This window comes from Ambystoma mexicanum, chromosome 12 (genome assembly GCF_040938575.1).
Source record: "Ambystoma mexicanum isolate Mex_15411 chromosome 12, UKY_AmexF1_1, whole genome shotgun sequence".
NCBI classification, from domain to species: Eukaryota; Metazoa; Chordata; class Amphibia; order Caudata; family Ambystomatidae; genus Ambystoma; species Ambystoma mexicanum.
Window position 1 is genome coordinate 593,376,801 of NC_090936.1, and position 13,723 is coordinate 593,390,523.

A 13,723-nucleotide genomic window follows, 5' to 3' on the forward strand; every position below is an offset into this window, starting at 1 on the left:
CCCTGGCCAGAGGCCTGAGGCCATGCGGTCGACCGCAGCACCAGCCACCGCAATCTGCAGTCGTCTTCGGCGGTGGTTCTGGAGTAGTCGTCGGTGAAGGTTTGACAAATATTAAACTACCAAAGGTTGTGGGCAATGAAATATAAACGTAGCAATTTGAGCTCCGCATAAGGGGACCAGCTAGCTGGGTGGAAAAAAAACAATCTGAAGGACATCGACGCGTGAGGGATTTTCGGTACATTACACCTCATGTTAGGGATAGTGTTACGAGCACGCCCATGTCGACGTCCCATTACGAGCCTCGAAAGACGAGATGCAATGCTTAACAATTACCACTAGATGTCAGACTATATGCACAGCATGTGATTCTAAGCAGATTCACAAGCATCAGAAAGACACGTATTACTTACCGTAATAGCATTTCTGATGATTGTATCTGCTTAGATTCACATGCTGTGCATATGGTCCGACATCCAGTGGTAACCGCGGAGTATTGCATCTGGTCTTTAGGGGACCAAAAGGGGATGTCGGCATAGGCGTGTCTAACACTATCCCTATCGTGATGTGTAGTGTCCCCAAAATCCCTCACGCGCCGAGGTCCCTCCGATTGTATTTTTTCTGCCATGAGGGAGCCCAAGGCTATAGTGAGTGAGAACATAAAGAGAGAAACTAGTAAGACGTCCATGTTCCTTACACCCCAGGCGGTGAAGTAGGGAGGGCACATGTGAATCTAAGCAGATACAATCATCGGACGGATGATCTGCGCAGGTGTGCTGCCGTTACTGCCAGGACCTTCGTAAACACCCTTGGCGCCGAGGCAATGCCGAAGGGGAGCATCTTGAATTGGTAATGCCTGTCCTCTATCATGAACCTTAGATATTTCCTGTGTGCTGGCAACATTGAAATATGAAAGTATGCACCTTTCATGTTCAATGTTTCCATGTAGTCCCCCTGTTTCAACAGTGGGATCACCTCCTGTAGCGTTACCATGCAAAACTTCTGAGGTTTTAGGAACTAGTTAGCTGGGCGCAGGTCTAGAACAGGGCGCATGGTGAGGTCCTTTTTGGGTACAAGGAAGTAAACTGAATAAATACCCTTGTTTACCTGAAGAATAGGGACGGCTTCTATGGCGTCCTTTCCCAGCAGCGCTTCCACCTCTTGATTCAGGATCTCCAGATGGTCCGGTGAGAGGTGCCATGAGCGTGATGGTCTGAATGGTCGAGGTTGGGCGAATTCCATGCAGTACCCGTGGGCGACCATCTTTATGACCCACTGGTCTGAAGTTATCCCCTCCCATGCCGTGAGGAAAGATGCACCCCCCGACCGGGGTGACATGAGAGGGGACCTGGACCTGATGGTCATTTCAGACCAGAGGCTGCGGCTCCTCTAGGGTTGGGGCCTCTACCGCTGGCTTTGCCACGTCGCTGACCCCTTGGTGGGTAGTATGCGGGGCTTCCTAATGTTTGTCCAGCATTAACGTTTCCCGTGCTATAGTTGTTCTGACTTGCATGGGACTGCCCTCGAAAGGACAGATGGGAATTACCTCCCCTTTGGAGGGAAGGTTTTTGAGTAATTTGTTGCAGAGACTTAAGAGTCTCATGCTCTTTTTTGGCTATTCCTAGGGCCTCATCGACTGACTTCCCGAAGAGGTTAGTTTCTTCAATGTGTTTGTTGATGAGAGCCGCCTGCGTCTCAGGCTTAAAACCTGAGTTACGAAGCCAAGCGTGCCGCTTAAGTAAAGTGCGCTGGGCCAGAGACCTGCCTGCTGTTTCAGCCGTGTCCAGAGTGTTTTTTTTAATTTCATTCTGGTTTACTTGCCTGCCTTCTGCCACAATGGTAAGAAGCTTGGACCTGAAGGGTTCTGGGACCTCCTGGAGACCTTCCTGTACTAGGTTCCACTGAGCGTCAGCATAACTCGGCAGCAGCGTAGTGTTATTCGCTATGCTCGGGGTATATGCGGCAGCCGAGGCAACCCGCTTACCTAAGGCATACAACCTCTTGGATTCTCTATCTGGAGGCACCTCCCCCATAGAAAGGGGTACTCCTGCCCGTTTCCGGATGGGAGTCACTACCAGGGAATCGGGGGTGGCGTGCCCTTTAATTTATTGAGGGTCCGAAGGAGCTGGCCGAAATAATTTTTCTACTCTTGGGTACACAGCCTGGGTCTGAGCTGGCAACACCAGGGAGGGGGCCAATCTTCTTTTAACATAATTAAGGAGGGGAATGGCCTGGCTTGAGGGGGGTTTCTCCTTGAGAATGTCTTCTACAAAGTCCTGCTCAGGTACCGCCTCTTGAGTAGTGATTTGGAAGTGATCAGCTGCCTTCCTTAACATGGCATTGAAGGCCATTTGGTACTCTACAGGCGAGGCCTGGCGAGCCGGGGTGGAGGGAGGAGAATCCAGGCACAGAATATCAGTGTCCTCATCTTGTTGGGGGGAGCGTCAATGGGTCCGTCCCCACTTGCTGGGTTTCTTCACAATTGTCCATGGCATCCGACCTGGTCCTCATTGTTGCCCTGCAGGAAGGAAGGTTCTTCATCTTCACTGCAAATGTCCTGATAAGTATCCATTTGAACAATGTCTTCATGATGGACGGGGACAGAGGGCTGATCTTGGAAATGTTAAGCAGATTTAAGATTAGGTTCTCCACAAGATCTTTTCGGGGAAGGATGCTCAGAAAAAGTGATCATTTTCTCAAGACGATCCATACACCCTTCAAATGTCCCCCTTGTCCACTTAGAGGAGCCAGAAGGGCCTACGGGTGGAAAAACGTTGTCTTCCACCCTTTGATGCCGAAATCTGTCACTCAGGGTGTTGGAAAGAGGCTTTCACTGTCCTCATAGGTCTTGCGAGAATCGGGGCACTATGGCGTACCTATAGATTTGTCCGCGGCCTGCCCCATGTTTTTCGACTTAACAGGTATAGCCCAACCGCCAAAGTAATTGTTGCGATACGGTGTTCGATTACTGCCGAATCGGCGGGAGTTAGTGGGTCCGAAGGTCTATCGGTAGATTTACCGCCTAATGCGGCATTAGAGGGCCTAGCGGTTGGTTTTTCGCTTTGAGGCCTAGTTGTAATTATTGGCCCTACAGGGCCTTTCGGGACCGTCTGAGCGTCGGAATTCCGCGCTTCGACGTGTAAACATGATTTAGGGGTAGCGCCCTTGTTTGTTTTAGAATGCCCATTCGCAAAATGGTGCTGTGGATGCGGGGAAGGCTGTTGATCTGAACGATCAGAGGAATCTGCTGAAATTTGACGGCCCTGCTGGCGCTTTCACCTTTTCCGACGTACCCGTCGAAATAGGTGGAGGGGTTGTGCGTTTAGTGTAATGCGTTCTTTGTACGCCCCTGTCGCCGGGTGTTATCCCTGAAGCGAGACTAGTCAGGCCTTGAAGGGTCGGGGATGGTCGTGGCAGACCTAGAAGTGTCCGCCTCGAGGTCCATCACATCTGCAACAGATGTTTGGTCATCGGAGGTGCCCCAGTCACTTCGGCGGGTGTGGCAGTGGGGGAACAGGGTTCCATTCATGGCATACCGTACGCGGCCCCCCGCTTTACACGGTGCTCCTTAAGGGTCTTAGGCTGAAGGAGTTTACAAGCCACACACCGTTTCTCGTCGTGATCTAAGGGGAGACAGGAGTTGCATGTCCTGTGTTCGTCCTTCCACAGGTTTCTGACCCTACACTTAGGGCAGAACCTAAAAGGAGTCCTTTCCATAGCATAAGGGAAATAAGACAAGACCTAGAGGGTAAAGAGGGGGAAAGAGGAAAGAATGGAAATATGACCACCCACGACCCTACTTTCCCTACTGTGAGGGCCGGCCAGAGGGCCCGACCACGTGGATGCTTCAGCTGCCGGATCTTAGGCGCCGAAATCCACCGCCGTAGACAAATCCCCCGCAGTCTTTGTCGAAGTTGTTCATGCCATCGAAGTGACTTAACGGGGAATAACCGACAAGTCGGTTTAAGATAAACAATGTCTCTTATGTAAGAGCTCCGCTATAGTGCGACCAGTTATCTGGGTGGAAAAAAACAATCTGAGGGACCTCGGCGCGTGAGGGATTTTGGGTACACTACACGTCACGATAGTGTTACAGACACACCTATGCCGACGTCCCCTTTCGGTGCCCGAAAGGCAAAATGCAATACCCCACGGTTACCACTGGATGTCGGACCATATGCACAGCATATGATTCTAAGCAGATAAACAAACATCAGAATCACCTTTACACATGGAGTTTGGGAGGGAAAGTTTCCGAGTTAGATAGAACACACTTTAATAACTCTTATAATAGGATTTTCTCCCAGAGGGATGTAGGTAGCCTGTCTCCCAGCAATAAGAGTGTCACACAATTAGAACCTTTGGGGGAACACGCACTGCCAAAGCTAATAGGGTTCAGAAGGAGAGCCTTTAGGAAACTAGGACAGCCAAAGTCATTAGGACATTTCCAGTTCGGGCGCAGATCTTCTTAGAAAATGTGAAACAGTCAGTAGTTCATTCAAGAAACCCCAAGGGGAGCCTACCTAGTAGTGTACAAGCTTTTTAGGCCTGCACAAGGAAGTTGATGTCAACTCCAAAGTATTGAAAATAGCACTTCCCAAGCCAGGAAGCACCGAAAATGGCAACAGGTAATGAAGCAGTAGCTTAGAAATGAAGACATTCCAGCTGACTTGCATCCTGATGCAGACCCTTGTTCCTGCTCCTCGGTTGTGGTGACGAAAGGGGGTGGGGGGCATCTGGCGGGCTCCTGTGATAGCACTTCAGAGGAGCTCGGCAGCAATGCATTCCATTTGATTCAGCATCTCTTTGTGGTTTTGGCACCTTTTTCTCAGTGCCAAGGAGGAACGAATATCCCTGGTTGGATTTTCCTCCGTCACTCAGTCCTGGACTCTGGTGAGGGGATCTTCAGAAGACGTTGCATTCGGTAATGGTCCATGTACTGGGTATTGGGATTCTGCAGCACAGCAAGTCGGGCGATAAGCCAAAATGAAGCAGGTCCCAAGGCTAGTTGGTCCCACCAGCCTACAGGAGGAAGTCGTCCTTGGCGGATTTTCCCAGTTGATATGAAAACAAGGTCAGTACAGCTGCAAGGCTTCACTGGTGCTTTTGCGGTCCTGGAAGGTGCTGCTGGCATCTCTCCTCGTCCTCTTCTTCTGATTCATTGTTCCAGTGGTTGACTGCCTGTAGTTGCAAAATCCTCACCTTAAATGCAAAATCCAATCTATTCACAGCCCTACAGCTGTCAATCACTCAGGAGGGTAGGAGGGGACTAGGGGGGGGGGGAGGGGCTCGCCCTCTAGGACAGCCACCCACCCAGTTTGACCAGGCATGTCTACAGACAAAGGCTCCTACCTCACTTCCTGCCTTGCTACACACACTGGAGCCTGGGCGGGGTTCAGACTGAAGCCCGCCAAAGGCAAAACACACAACAGACTCAACCTAGTCGAAACGATAGAGTAAAAGCCCAGAAAGTACTAACAAATGAGAAATGGCAAAAAAGAAGACTGGGCCATTTTGGAAAAATGGTCACCCATGGGTGCTGTACTGCAGCTGAGAAATCAGCCTGCTAGTACCCCGCACAAAAGGTAGTAAAAGGTAACCACTTCCACCAGCATTCAAGTAAGTAAGTTAGTGTAAGGGATACATTACTCACTCTAATCTTATTTCTGATACTTGTATCTGCTTAGATTCACATGCTATGCATAGGCCGACATCTATTGGTAGCTGCAGAGTATTAGTTGCTTTCGAAACTCAAAAGGGGACGTCGACAGTGCGTGCCACTAATACTATCCCTAGTGCGACTTCTACTGTACCCATGGTGCTTCACAAGTCGAGGTCACTCAGATTGTTTTGTTTCTGACATGAGGTTGCATGAAGTGTAGCGCGAGTACAGGTGTAGTAAAGCAGATTATGGATCAGATAAAGCCCAGAAAACATCGATGCACCTTCTACTCCAAGCGGAGGAAGGGTGGGTGCATGTGACTCTAAGCAGATACAAGCATCAGTGGGATAAGGAGTTACTATGTGACACCCCCCCACCCCCCAGCACATAGGGTGGTGTGTGCTAGACCCACAAAAGAGAAAGGTTTGTAAGATTAAAGTTCACTATTCTTGGGAACTGTAGTTCACACAAGAAAATGTATTTAAACATTAAGAGAAGTCCCAGGGACTTCTCAGTGGCACCGCATAGAGTGAGGTGTGTCACTATGCAAAAAGCAGATGCCTATGGAGTTCACCAGACTCCATTAAACAGTAAGAAATTGCAGTCATAGACAAATACATGAGCGAGTGGCAAAAAGCTCCACTCAGGAGGCTAAAATCAAAAAGATCCCAGATTCCAGCAAAAGGGCTGGGGGTCTCCAAGGTTAAAGGGAATTAGCAGAAACTGAACGTTGCCCCTAATGAGGTTCAGTGTGACTAGCGAAGATAACCGGGGGACCTCCCGTCACAGGAGGCAGGCATAACATAAAGAGGCATCATTCTACTATCATAATTGTTACTTTGTGCCTTAACATTCAATACATAGTCAATAGGCAACAGTACAGTTTGACACGTTTTCTTGCAACCGTATGGACAAACTTCAGTCTGATTTATACAGACAACGTAATGTACCATTTAACAGGTCAGGTTTACCAAATATGAATGTAATGTGCATGTAAAGGATTGCAGAGCCCTTAACTGCAATCTGTTGCTCAAACCAGTCATGCATATTGTGACAAGTCAGAAGTAAGCAGACACTCTGAAGACATTTCCAATAATCGTTTATTAAATAAGAAGGGCCATCTCTCCCTACAACCATGGGGTGTTGCCTACCTATATAATTAACTATGGTGCTCATTTGGCATCCGGAAATGTCCAAATCAAAAGAAAGCCTACTGCCAAAACACTAAACCTACCCGACCCTACCACTATTCAAACAAACTAAAGCCAGGAGAATTATTCCCTTCCCCCATTGCATCAGGGTTCTACTTTGCTTTAGAGTGCTTTTAATATCTTATTTTCCAATCGCCTCTAGCCACCTTCTGTACCAGGATTTGCAATTCTTGGATAAGGTCTTTGGCTTTTCCCTCATCTTGTGGGATTCTTTTCCTGGGGCTCTTTCATGAAGTTTGTTTGATCCTTACATTCACATAGTTTTGCCATGTACGACCATGTGTGGTATCTTCTCTTGCCTGGAGTATCCCTTCAGGACTATTATGGACCCTTCTTAGCTCAGACTTACCTTGGTCATCTGTTAGTTTACCCACTGTTCTCCAATTAATCCCTCTCGAGTGTTGGGATCTTCTCCCCTCTTCCCAGGGTAGTCTTAACCACGATTGTTAGGAATCATCTCTTTACAGCACCTTTCCTTCCATTTCTATGGACCCCCAAACTTTTTGCTTTTATTTTTAATGCTGACCTGCTCTTTCTGCAGTGCAGTGAAGCCTTCAAGAATTTAACTGGGACGCGTTTCTCCACTCATAACGATTTCCATTTGGCTTCCTTGTCCTCCCAGTTACCTCTCTCTTCATGGACGAGCGACTTTGGGGTCTGTGGTCACTCAGGACCTTCTTTCCTGATGGTCTTCCCTGTTGTCGGACAGTTTTTCGCTTCTGTTTCGTGATGCGGTCCAGCGTCCCCCCTAGCAACCGGTCTCGTTGAAGACATCTCTGCGGTTTGGCATAGTTGGTTGGGATTCCTGCCCACCACAAACTACTCATGGTCACAACACAAACCGATTTTGGGTTCTCACCGATTCGATATGCCGTCTTCCCAGCGTCTGACACACTGAGTAATTCTGAATTTCACAGGCTCTGTGGCTCTTGTTCAGTCTGTTTGTGTTACATTATCAGGGGCCATCCCCTGCTGCCGTATGAGCCTCTCTCTCCTCAATCTCAGCATGTCATCAAACGTCCTCGTCACAGTGAAGTAGAGGTTTTGCCTTAAAGAGACAGCTTCTTTTCTCAGATACTCATGGTGCATGTTATCGTGTTATATAGCCCAGTCTTGATTTTTATTGCTGTTAAGCATCTCAGACAGTCCCATGTATGCCATCATGGCAGAGTAGCCAGGGAGTCCCTTAAAGAAACAAGAGTCCTGGGGGAGAGGGGCTGGGGGGGAGAGGGTTAAAGAGTCCCACTTGCCCAGACCCCAGGGAGGACCTTGCCGAACAGGCTCACATCCCTAGCCGCAAAGTGGGAGGCTTCCCCCCTGGGGAGCAGGGACATATTCTCTCAATTCATCACAACATGCATATATACAAGCTATTCTCTTCACTTTCAGAGCAGAGCCCTGATATTTTCTGGCTCAGCCCATGTCAAATGTGGTCCTCATGCCAGCACCCACATTTCACGGACATCGCACATCACCCAACACATACAACTACCAAATAAATATAATGTTTCAGTGCTAGTCATTGTGAGGAGAACATTGTAATCCGTATGCAAATGTAAATATATAGTATGTAAGGTCCTCCTGCAATGCAATGTATAGTTTACATGTGTTCAAACTAAAATTCTCCGGAAACCCCAGACATCCTGAAGCTCTGAGGCCATGCTAAAATGGCAGTTAGGCACAAAGTAGCACATCATTTTACATACCTGTATACATTATGCATAGGGACCAGAATACAATATGCGAGCCTCCAAGCAATGTTTGAATGGTTATTTCCAGAATCTGATGTGGGTCAAATTGAGATATTTGTACTCGGTCCTATAGATGTACTGCTTTCACAACCAACACCCCAGAAGAGCATGTTATAACTAAAGTTGACATTTGAAAATCAAAAATAATAATCAAATCAACATTCACACTTGGAAAAGTAGCTGAGAAAACAAAAAGGCAGCGCGAGATAAAATTATTTCCAGCCCTGGACGAGTACTGCAGTAGCAGCTCAGACAGTGTACTGCCTGCAGAGCCCTCATTGCTTCTCTCAGTAATCAGCTGGGCATAAAAGGCCCAGATTTCTTAAAATGTCTTGTTCCCTTCACTGTGAAGCCTGCGGGAGGAGCAGGGTGAAGACTCCATCCACCTTGCCCGCTGATCGGTACACCACTGCTCCCACCAAAGTCTCACCCCTTTTTTTCTTGCACTTTTATTTTCACTACCACAGAGGACTCTCACATGCTCCCCTTCATGGTCTCAACACTGTAGACCTTCAGTCATGACCATGGCTGCAATACCTCCACCCTGTTTTGCTCCCGATTTGAGCATCGAGGAGCTGCTTTTCTCTCCAGGCCAACTGGTACCATACACAAATACCTGTGTAACCAACTCTGTGCAGTTGGGAACGTGTATGAAGGAGCACTAGGACACACCCAGAAGACATTTAAAGCCTAATGGGTAATAAATAAAATGGACAAAGTTATTGATTGCATCTCATGTGGAAGATGTGTCCAGTAACTGCTTAGTGGATGATGCCGGATTCCTCAAAGCTGCCTTTAACTCCTGCTCATCAAACCTTTATTTCAATCCACAAGCTCCAGTCATTTTTTACTTGTTCTTTCATTCCAATTATCCTTTCTCTTCAGTTCCATGCCCTTTTCCTCACATAGACCTTTGCAAGTATCAGTTTATCTTCAATTTAATCCCAGGTTCTCTGAAATTTTCCAGAGGTGGATACCAAACAAAAGATTGGGTGGCTTTAGGAATCTTGTTCCCTGCTTTTGAGAGGTGTACACTAGAGCAAAACAGGTATCCACAGATACCAGAGAAACTTTTCAAATGGCCAAAACCATTACATTCAGAATACAAAGGTGTATAAAAACCACCACAAATTACCTTTCCGCACACATAAACAACGCTGGTGTCCGGATCATAAAAAGGCAGGAGCGCACCATTGCTTGAATCGAGCTCTTGGAGGCCCATCGGCTCCTCAAGGTTGTCCTGTAAGGAGAAGAAAGGCATTTTTAACGGCAAACGGGAATAAAGGGGTGACTAATGTAAAGAAGCGAGATGCCTATAACACTTGTTTTGCACTATGGATCTCAAGAGAAATGGGCATTTTACTGACCTCACCAATCAAATGAATGTGTTTATTTAGGGTACAGCTTTCAAAGGGCAAGCCCCAACTGCAATACGCACAAAACACCCAAACACAAGGAACAAAGTTACCTACCTGTAACTGTTCTTCAGCATGGGCCTGGCAAGGATTCACATGCTCATGAATAAAGAATACATAGCAATACATACATACATACATACATACATACATACACAACCACGGGAGGTGGCAAGGATCAACAGAAGACTTTTACTCTTACATCCTCACCTGGCTCGCCTTCAAGCAAACAGGTTGCGTAGCACTTCTTGGCCAACTCTGACTCCTTGCAATCCCTGTCGACGAAGTAGAATTTCATGAAGGGGAGCGTAGACCTGAACGTAGCAGCCCTCCACATGTCCAGCAGGGGCACACTAGACCGGAATGCCGTCGTTGCTGCAAACGCTCTGGTAGAAAGGGCTCTCGGACGGCCAGGCAGTGGTCAATTGCCAACCGGTGACGATGAGTGATGCAGCCGGAGAGATGCCTTCCCATGGTTCACAGGACCAAAAAGCTGAGAGGTTTTCCAGAAACTCTTTGTGCGGGCACATAAAACATCAGCGCTCGAGCCACATCCAGCAAGTGCAAAGTCATTTCAGCCAGCGACGAAGAAGTCAGAAAAAAGACAGGTATCACCAACGGCTCGTTGAGATGAAATTCCGACGAATCCTTGGGCATGAAGGAGGGGTGTGTCCGCAGCATCACCCTCGTCTCGTGGAAAGTCGAGTAAGGCTGCTTGTAGGACAAGGCCTGGATCTCGCCTACTCTTCTTGCAGAGGTGATGGCCACAAGGAAAGCAGTCTCCCACGATAGAAACTTGAGCGGAGGTGAATGCATAGGCTCGAACGGGGGCCCCCCCATGAGCCTAGTCAGTACCACATTGAGTTCCAATGTTGGGGCCGGAGGCTTCACCGGCGGGAACGAGCAGAAAAGTCCCTTGATGAATTCCTTAACTAGACGGTGCGACCACAGTGAAGACTGCCCCAGAGACCAGGTGTAGTGGGAGATAGCTGCCAGATGTACCATGATGGAGGCGTGCGCCTGCCCCGATTTAGCCAATTACAGTAAATATGAAAGTACTTGAGGGGCCGTGACCCTCAGAGGGTTGATCTTCTGCGACCAGGACCAAGGCGCAAAACGCTTCCATTTCTGTCCGTAGCACTTCAAAGTCGATGGCGCCCTGGCAAGTAGCTCCTTGCAGTCTAACGGAAACTCGTAACCACCAAACTCTAATGCTGCAGGAGCCAGGCCTTCAGGTTCAGAGATCCTGGGTCGTGATGCAGAATTGCGCCTCCTTCCCTGGCGAGGACATCGGCAACCACTGGCAGCTTGACTGGAGGGGAGGGGAGGCGGACATGCTGAGAAGGCTCGGGTACCAGATCTGAGTTGAGTGATGAACCGAAGTAGTAGTGGCTCAATGGAGGGAACGTGTATAGAAACAGGCCTTCCCAAGGGAAGGAGAATGCGTCCTCCATGTGCCCAGGCCGGGGGAACCTGCTGGCAAACATCTGGCACTCGGCGACTGTTCTTTACTCCTGCCAGGTGAAACGGAATGAGGAACATCCCCTGGGCAACGGCCCAGTACCACAAGTCCTACGCCTCCTTGGAGAGCGCTGGGGATTTGGTGTCCCGCTGCTTACAGATGTAAAAGATTGTGGTGGTATGGTCGGGAAAGACCCTCACCACTGTGCCCTTGTGGGATGGCAGAAACGATCCGAGGGCAGTTCCAAATACGTTGATGTTTAGCATCTTCTCTTCTGTAGCCACAGGCATTTGACGTGAAGACGTCCGGTGTGGGCACCACATCCTTCCAGGGAAGAGTGTCGTGACCGTCTCCTAGTATGGTGGGCTCTGGAAGTCCGTGCCTCCGGCGATGTTGGAGCGCATGCCCCACCACCTTATCGCTTGACGAACTTCTCGTCAAGCTCGATCCTGTCCTGGAAGCTTCCGGACACCTGGACCCAATGGGCATGGAGGAACTCCTGAAGCGGATGCATCCAGTCAAGCAGGACTTGGCAAAATTAACCGAGAACCCCAGGTCCGTCAGCATTCGGGCGGTCTTCGCCATGTGATTGACGGCGATGTCCCTTGACTTGTCCAGGTAAGGAAACACATGAATACCCTGTAGACGTAGATGGGCCGGCACTGGAGCCAGGCACTTGGTGAAGACTCTGAACGCTGACTTCAGTCCGAAGGGGAGCGCCTTGAACCGGTAATGTTTCCCTTGTACGACGAAGCACAGGAACTAGCAATGCTTTTCGTGTAGGAGGACTTTGAAGTACGCGTCCTCTAGATCCAATGACGACAGTCTCCTTCCTCCAGCTGGCCGAGCACTTGTTGCAGCATGACCTTCCTGAATTTCTGGGATTTTATGTACTTGTTGGATCGTCGTAGGTCGAGATTGGGCCTCCAGCCCCCGGTCTTTCTTACAAGAAAGTATCTTGAGTAAACTCCGGACCCCCCCCCCGTTGCTTTGGAACCAGCTCTATCGCCCCTTTTCTTAGCATGGCCTGAACTTCCAGCAGCAGCTAAGGGATGGACGTTTCCTGTGGGGCCACTAGTAGTATTCGCAGACACTTCAGTTGAAATTCTAAAGTGTGTCCATGGGCGAGAGTGCCCAGCACCCATCATCGGTGGAAATGGTCTTCAACACGCTGACGAAGTTAGCCAGCCGGCCTCCCACCGGGGTGCGGGGGTCCGACGTCTTGGCCGGTTCAGTCCGGCTTGGAGGATGGAGTGTCGCCCCGGGAGACTTGACGACGACGACAGAGGCCACTGCCGAAGGCCTTGGAGCGATCCCTGTTGGACTACTGGGTCGAGGAACAGGAGTGTTGGTGGTAAGAGGATGAGCCCATGCCAAAACTGTTCGAAGACCTGCTAGACTTCACTCCTGAGGAACGAAAGGACTGCCGGTGTTGCAGAGTGCCCAAAGCACAAGCCGTCTGTGTCGGTCTTGATGGCCTGGAGGGATTCATCAATGCAGTTCGACAGACAACCTTTTCGAGAAGGCCATGTCCAGGACCCTCATCTGGACCTCTTGTCTAAGGTTGGTGGCCCTGAGCCAGCCACAACGGCAAACGAAAACCCTGTTTCCCATTCTGGCAGAAACCTGTGTCCACAATGTCCAGGGACACTGATGGCACAATATGACGCCACTTCGCCTTCCTGGAGGATCTCCAAAGCCTCGACCTGTTTGTCATCGGGGAGGAAATCCAAGAGCAAATCCATCTTGTACCAAAGCTCCTGGTCGTAAAAGGCCACAATCGCTAAGGCGTTGGCCGCCTTGACCGTAGTCGCTGCAGAGTACATGACCTTTCTACCCATGGAATCCAATTTCTTTCCCTCGTTGTCAGGAGGTGCATATGAAGAAGACAACAAACTACAACTTCTTCCTGACGGCCTCTGAGAACACAGTCTGGCAATGGCTGAAACCCCAAACACTTGGGCACAGACTCCGGCACCCGGTATTTCTTTTCAAGTCGGTCTCTTAGCTGGGGCTGAGGCAGGGTTCCTCAGCAGAGTCAGCCCCTCATCCCAGACGTCATCCAGGAGTGGTACCAACAGAATAGTCTTCCCTATCGCCTTCCGGCACTGGTACAGGAAGCCCTTCTCTTCCGTGGTGAGCTGGAAAAGCTCAGACGGTCAAGCGATCATGCAATGTAAGGATCCCATCTCGTCCCGGTGGAGAAGCTCTCGGCGGCGGTGATG

The 13,723-nt window shown here is 49.3% G+C and overlaps 1 protein-coding gene across 1 annotated transcript in view; it reads right to left on the minus strand.

The window, feature by feature from the left end:
• CORO1B (coronin 1B) overlaps positions 1 to 13,723 on the minus strand; it is a 261,148-nt gene that overhangs the window by 63,966 nt on the left and 183,459 nt on the right. Inside the window, exon 7 of the mRNA XM_069628964.1 lies at positions 9,757 to 9,861. Coding sequence (XP_069485065.1) covers positions 9,757 to 9,861 — 105 coding nt within the window. The remainder of the gene's footprint in view (positions 1 to 9,756; positions 9,862 to 13,723) is intronic.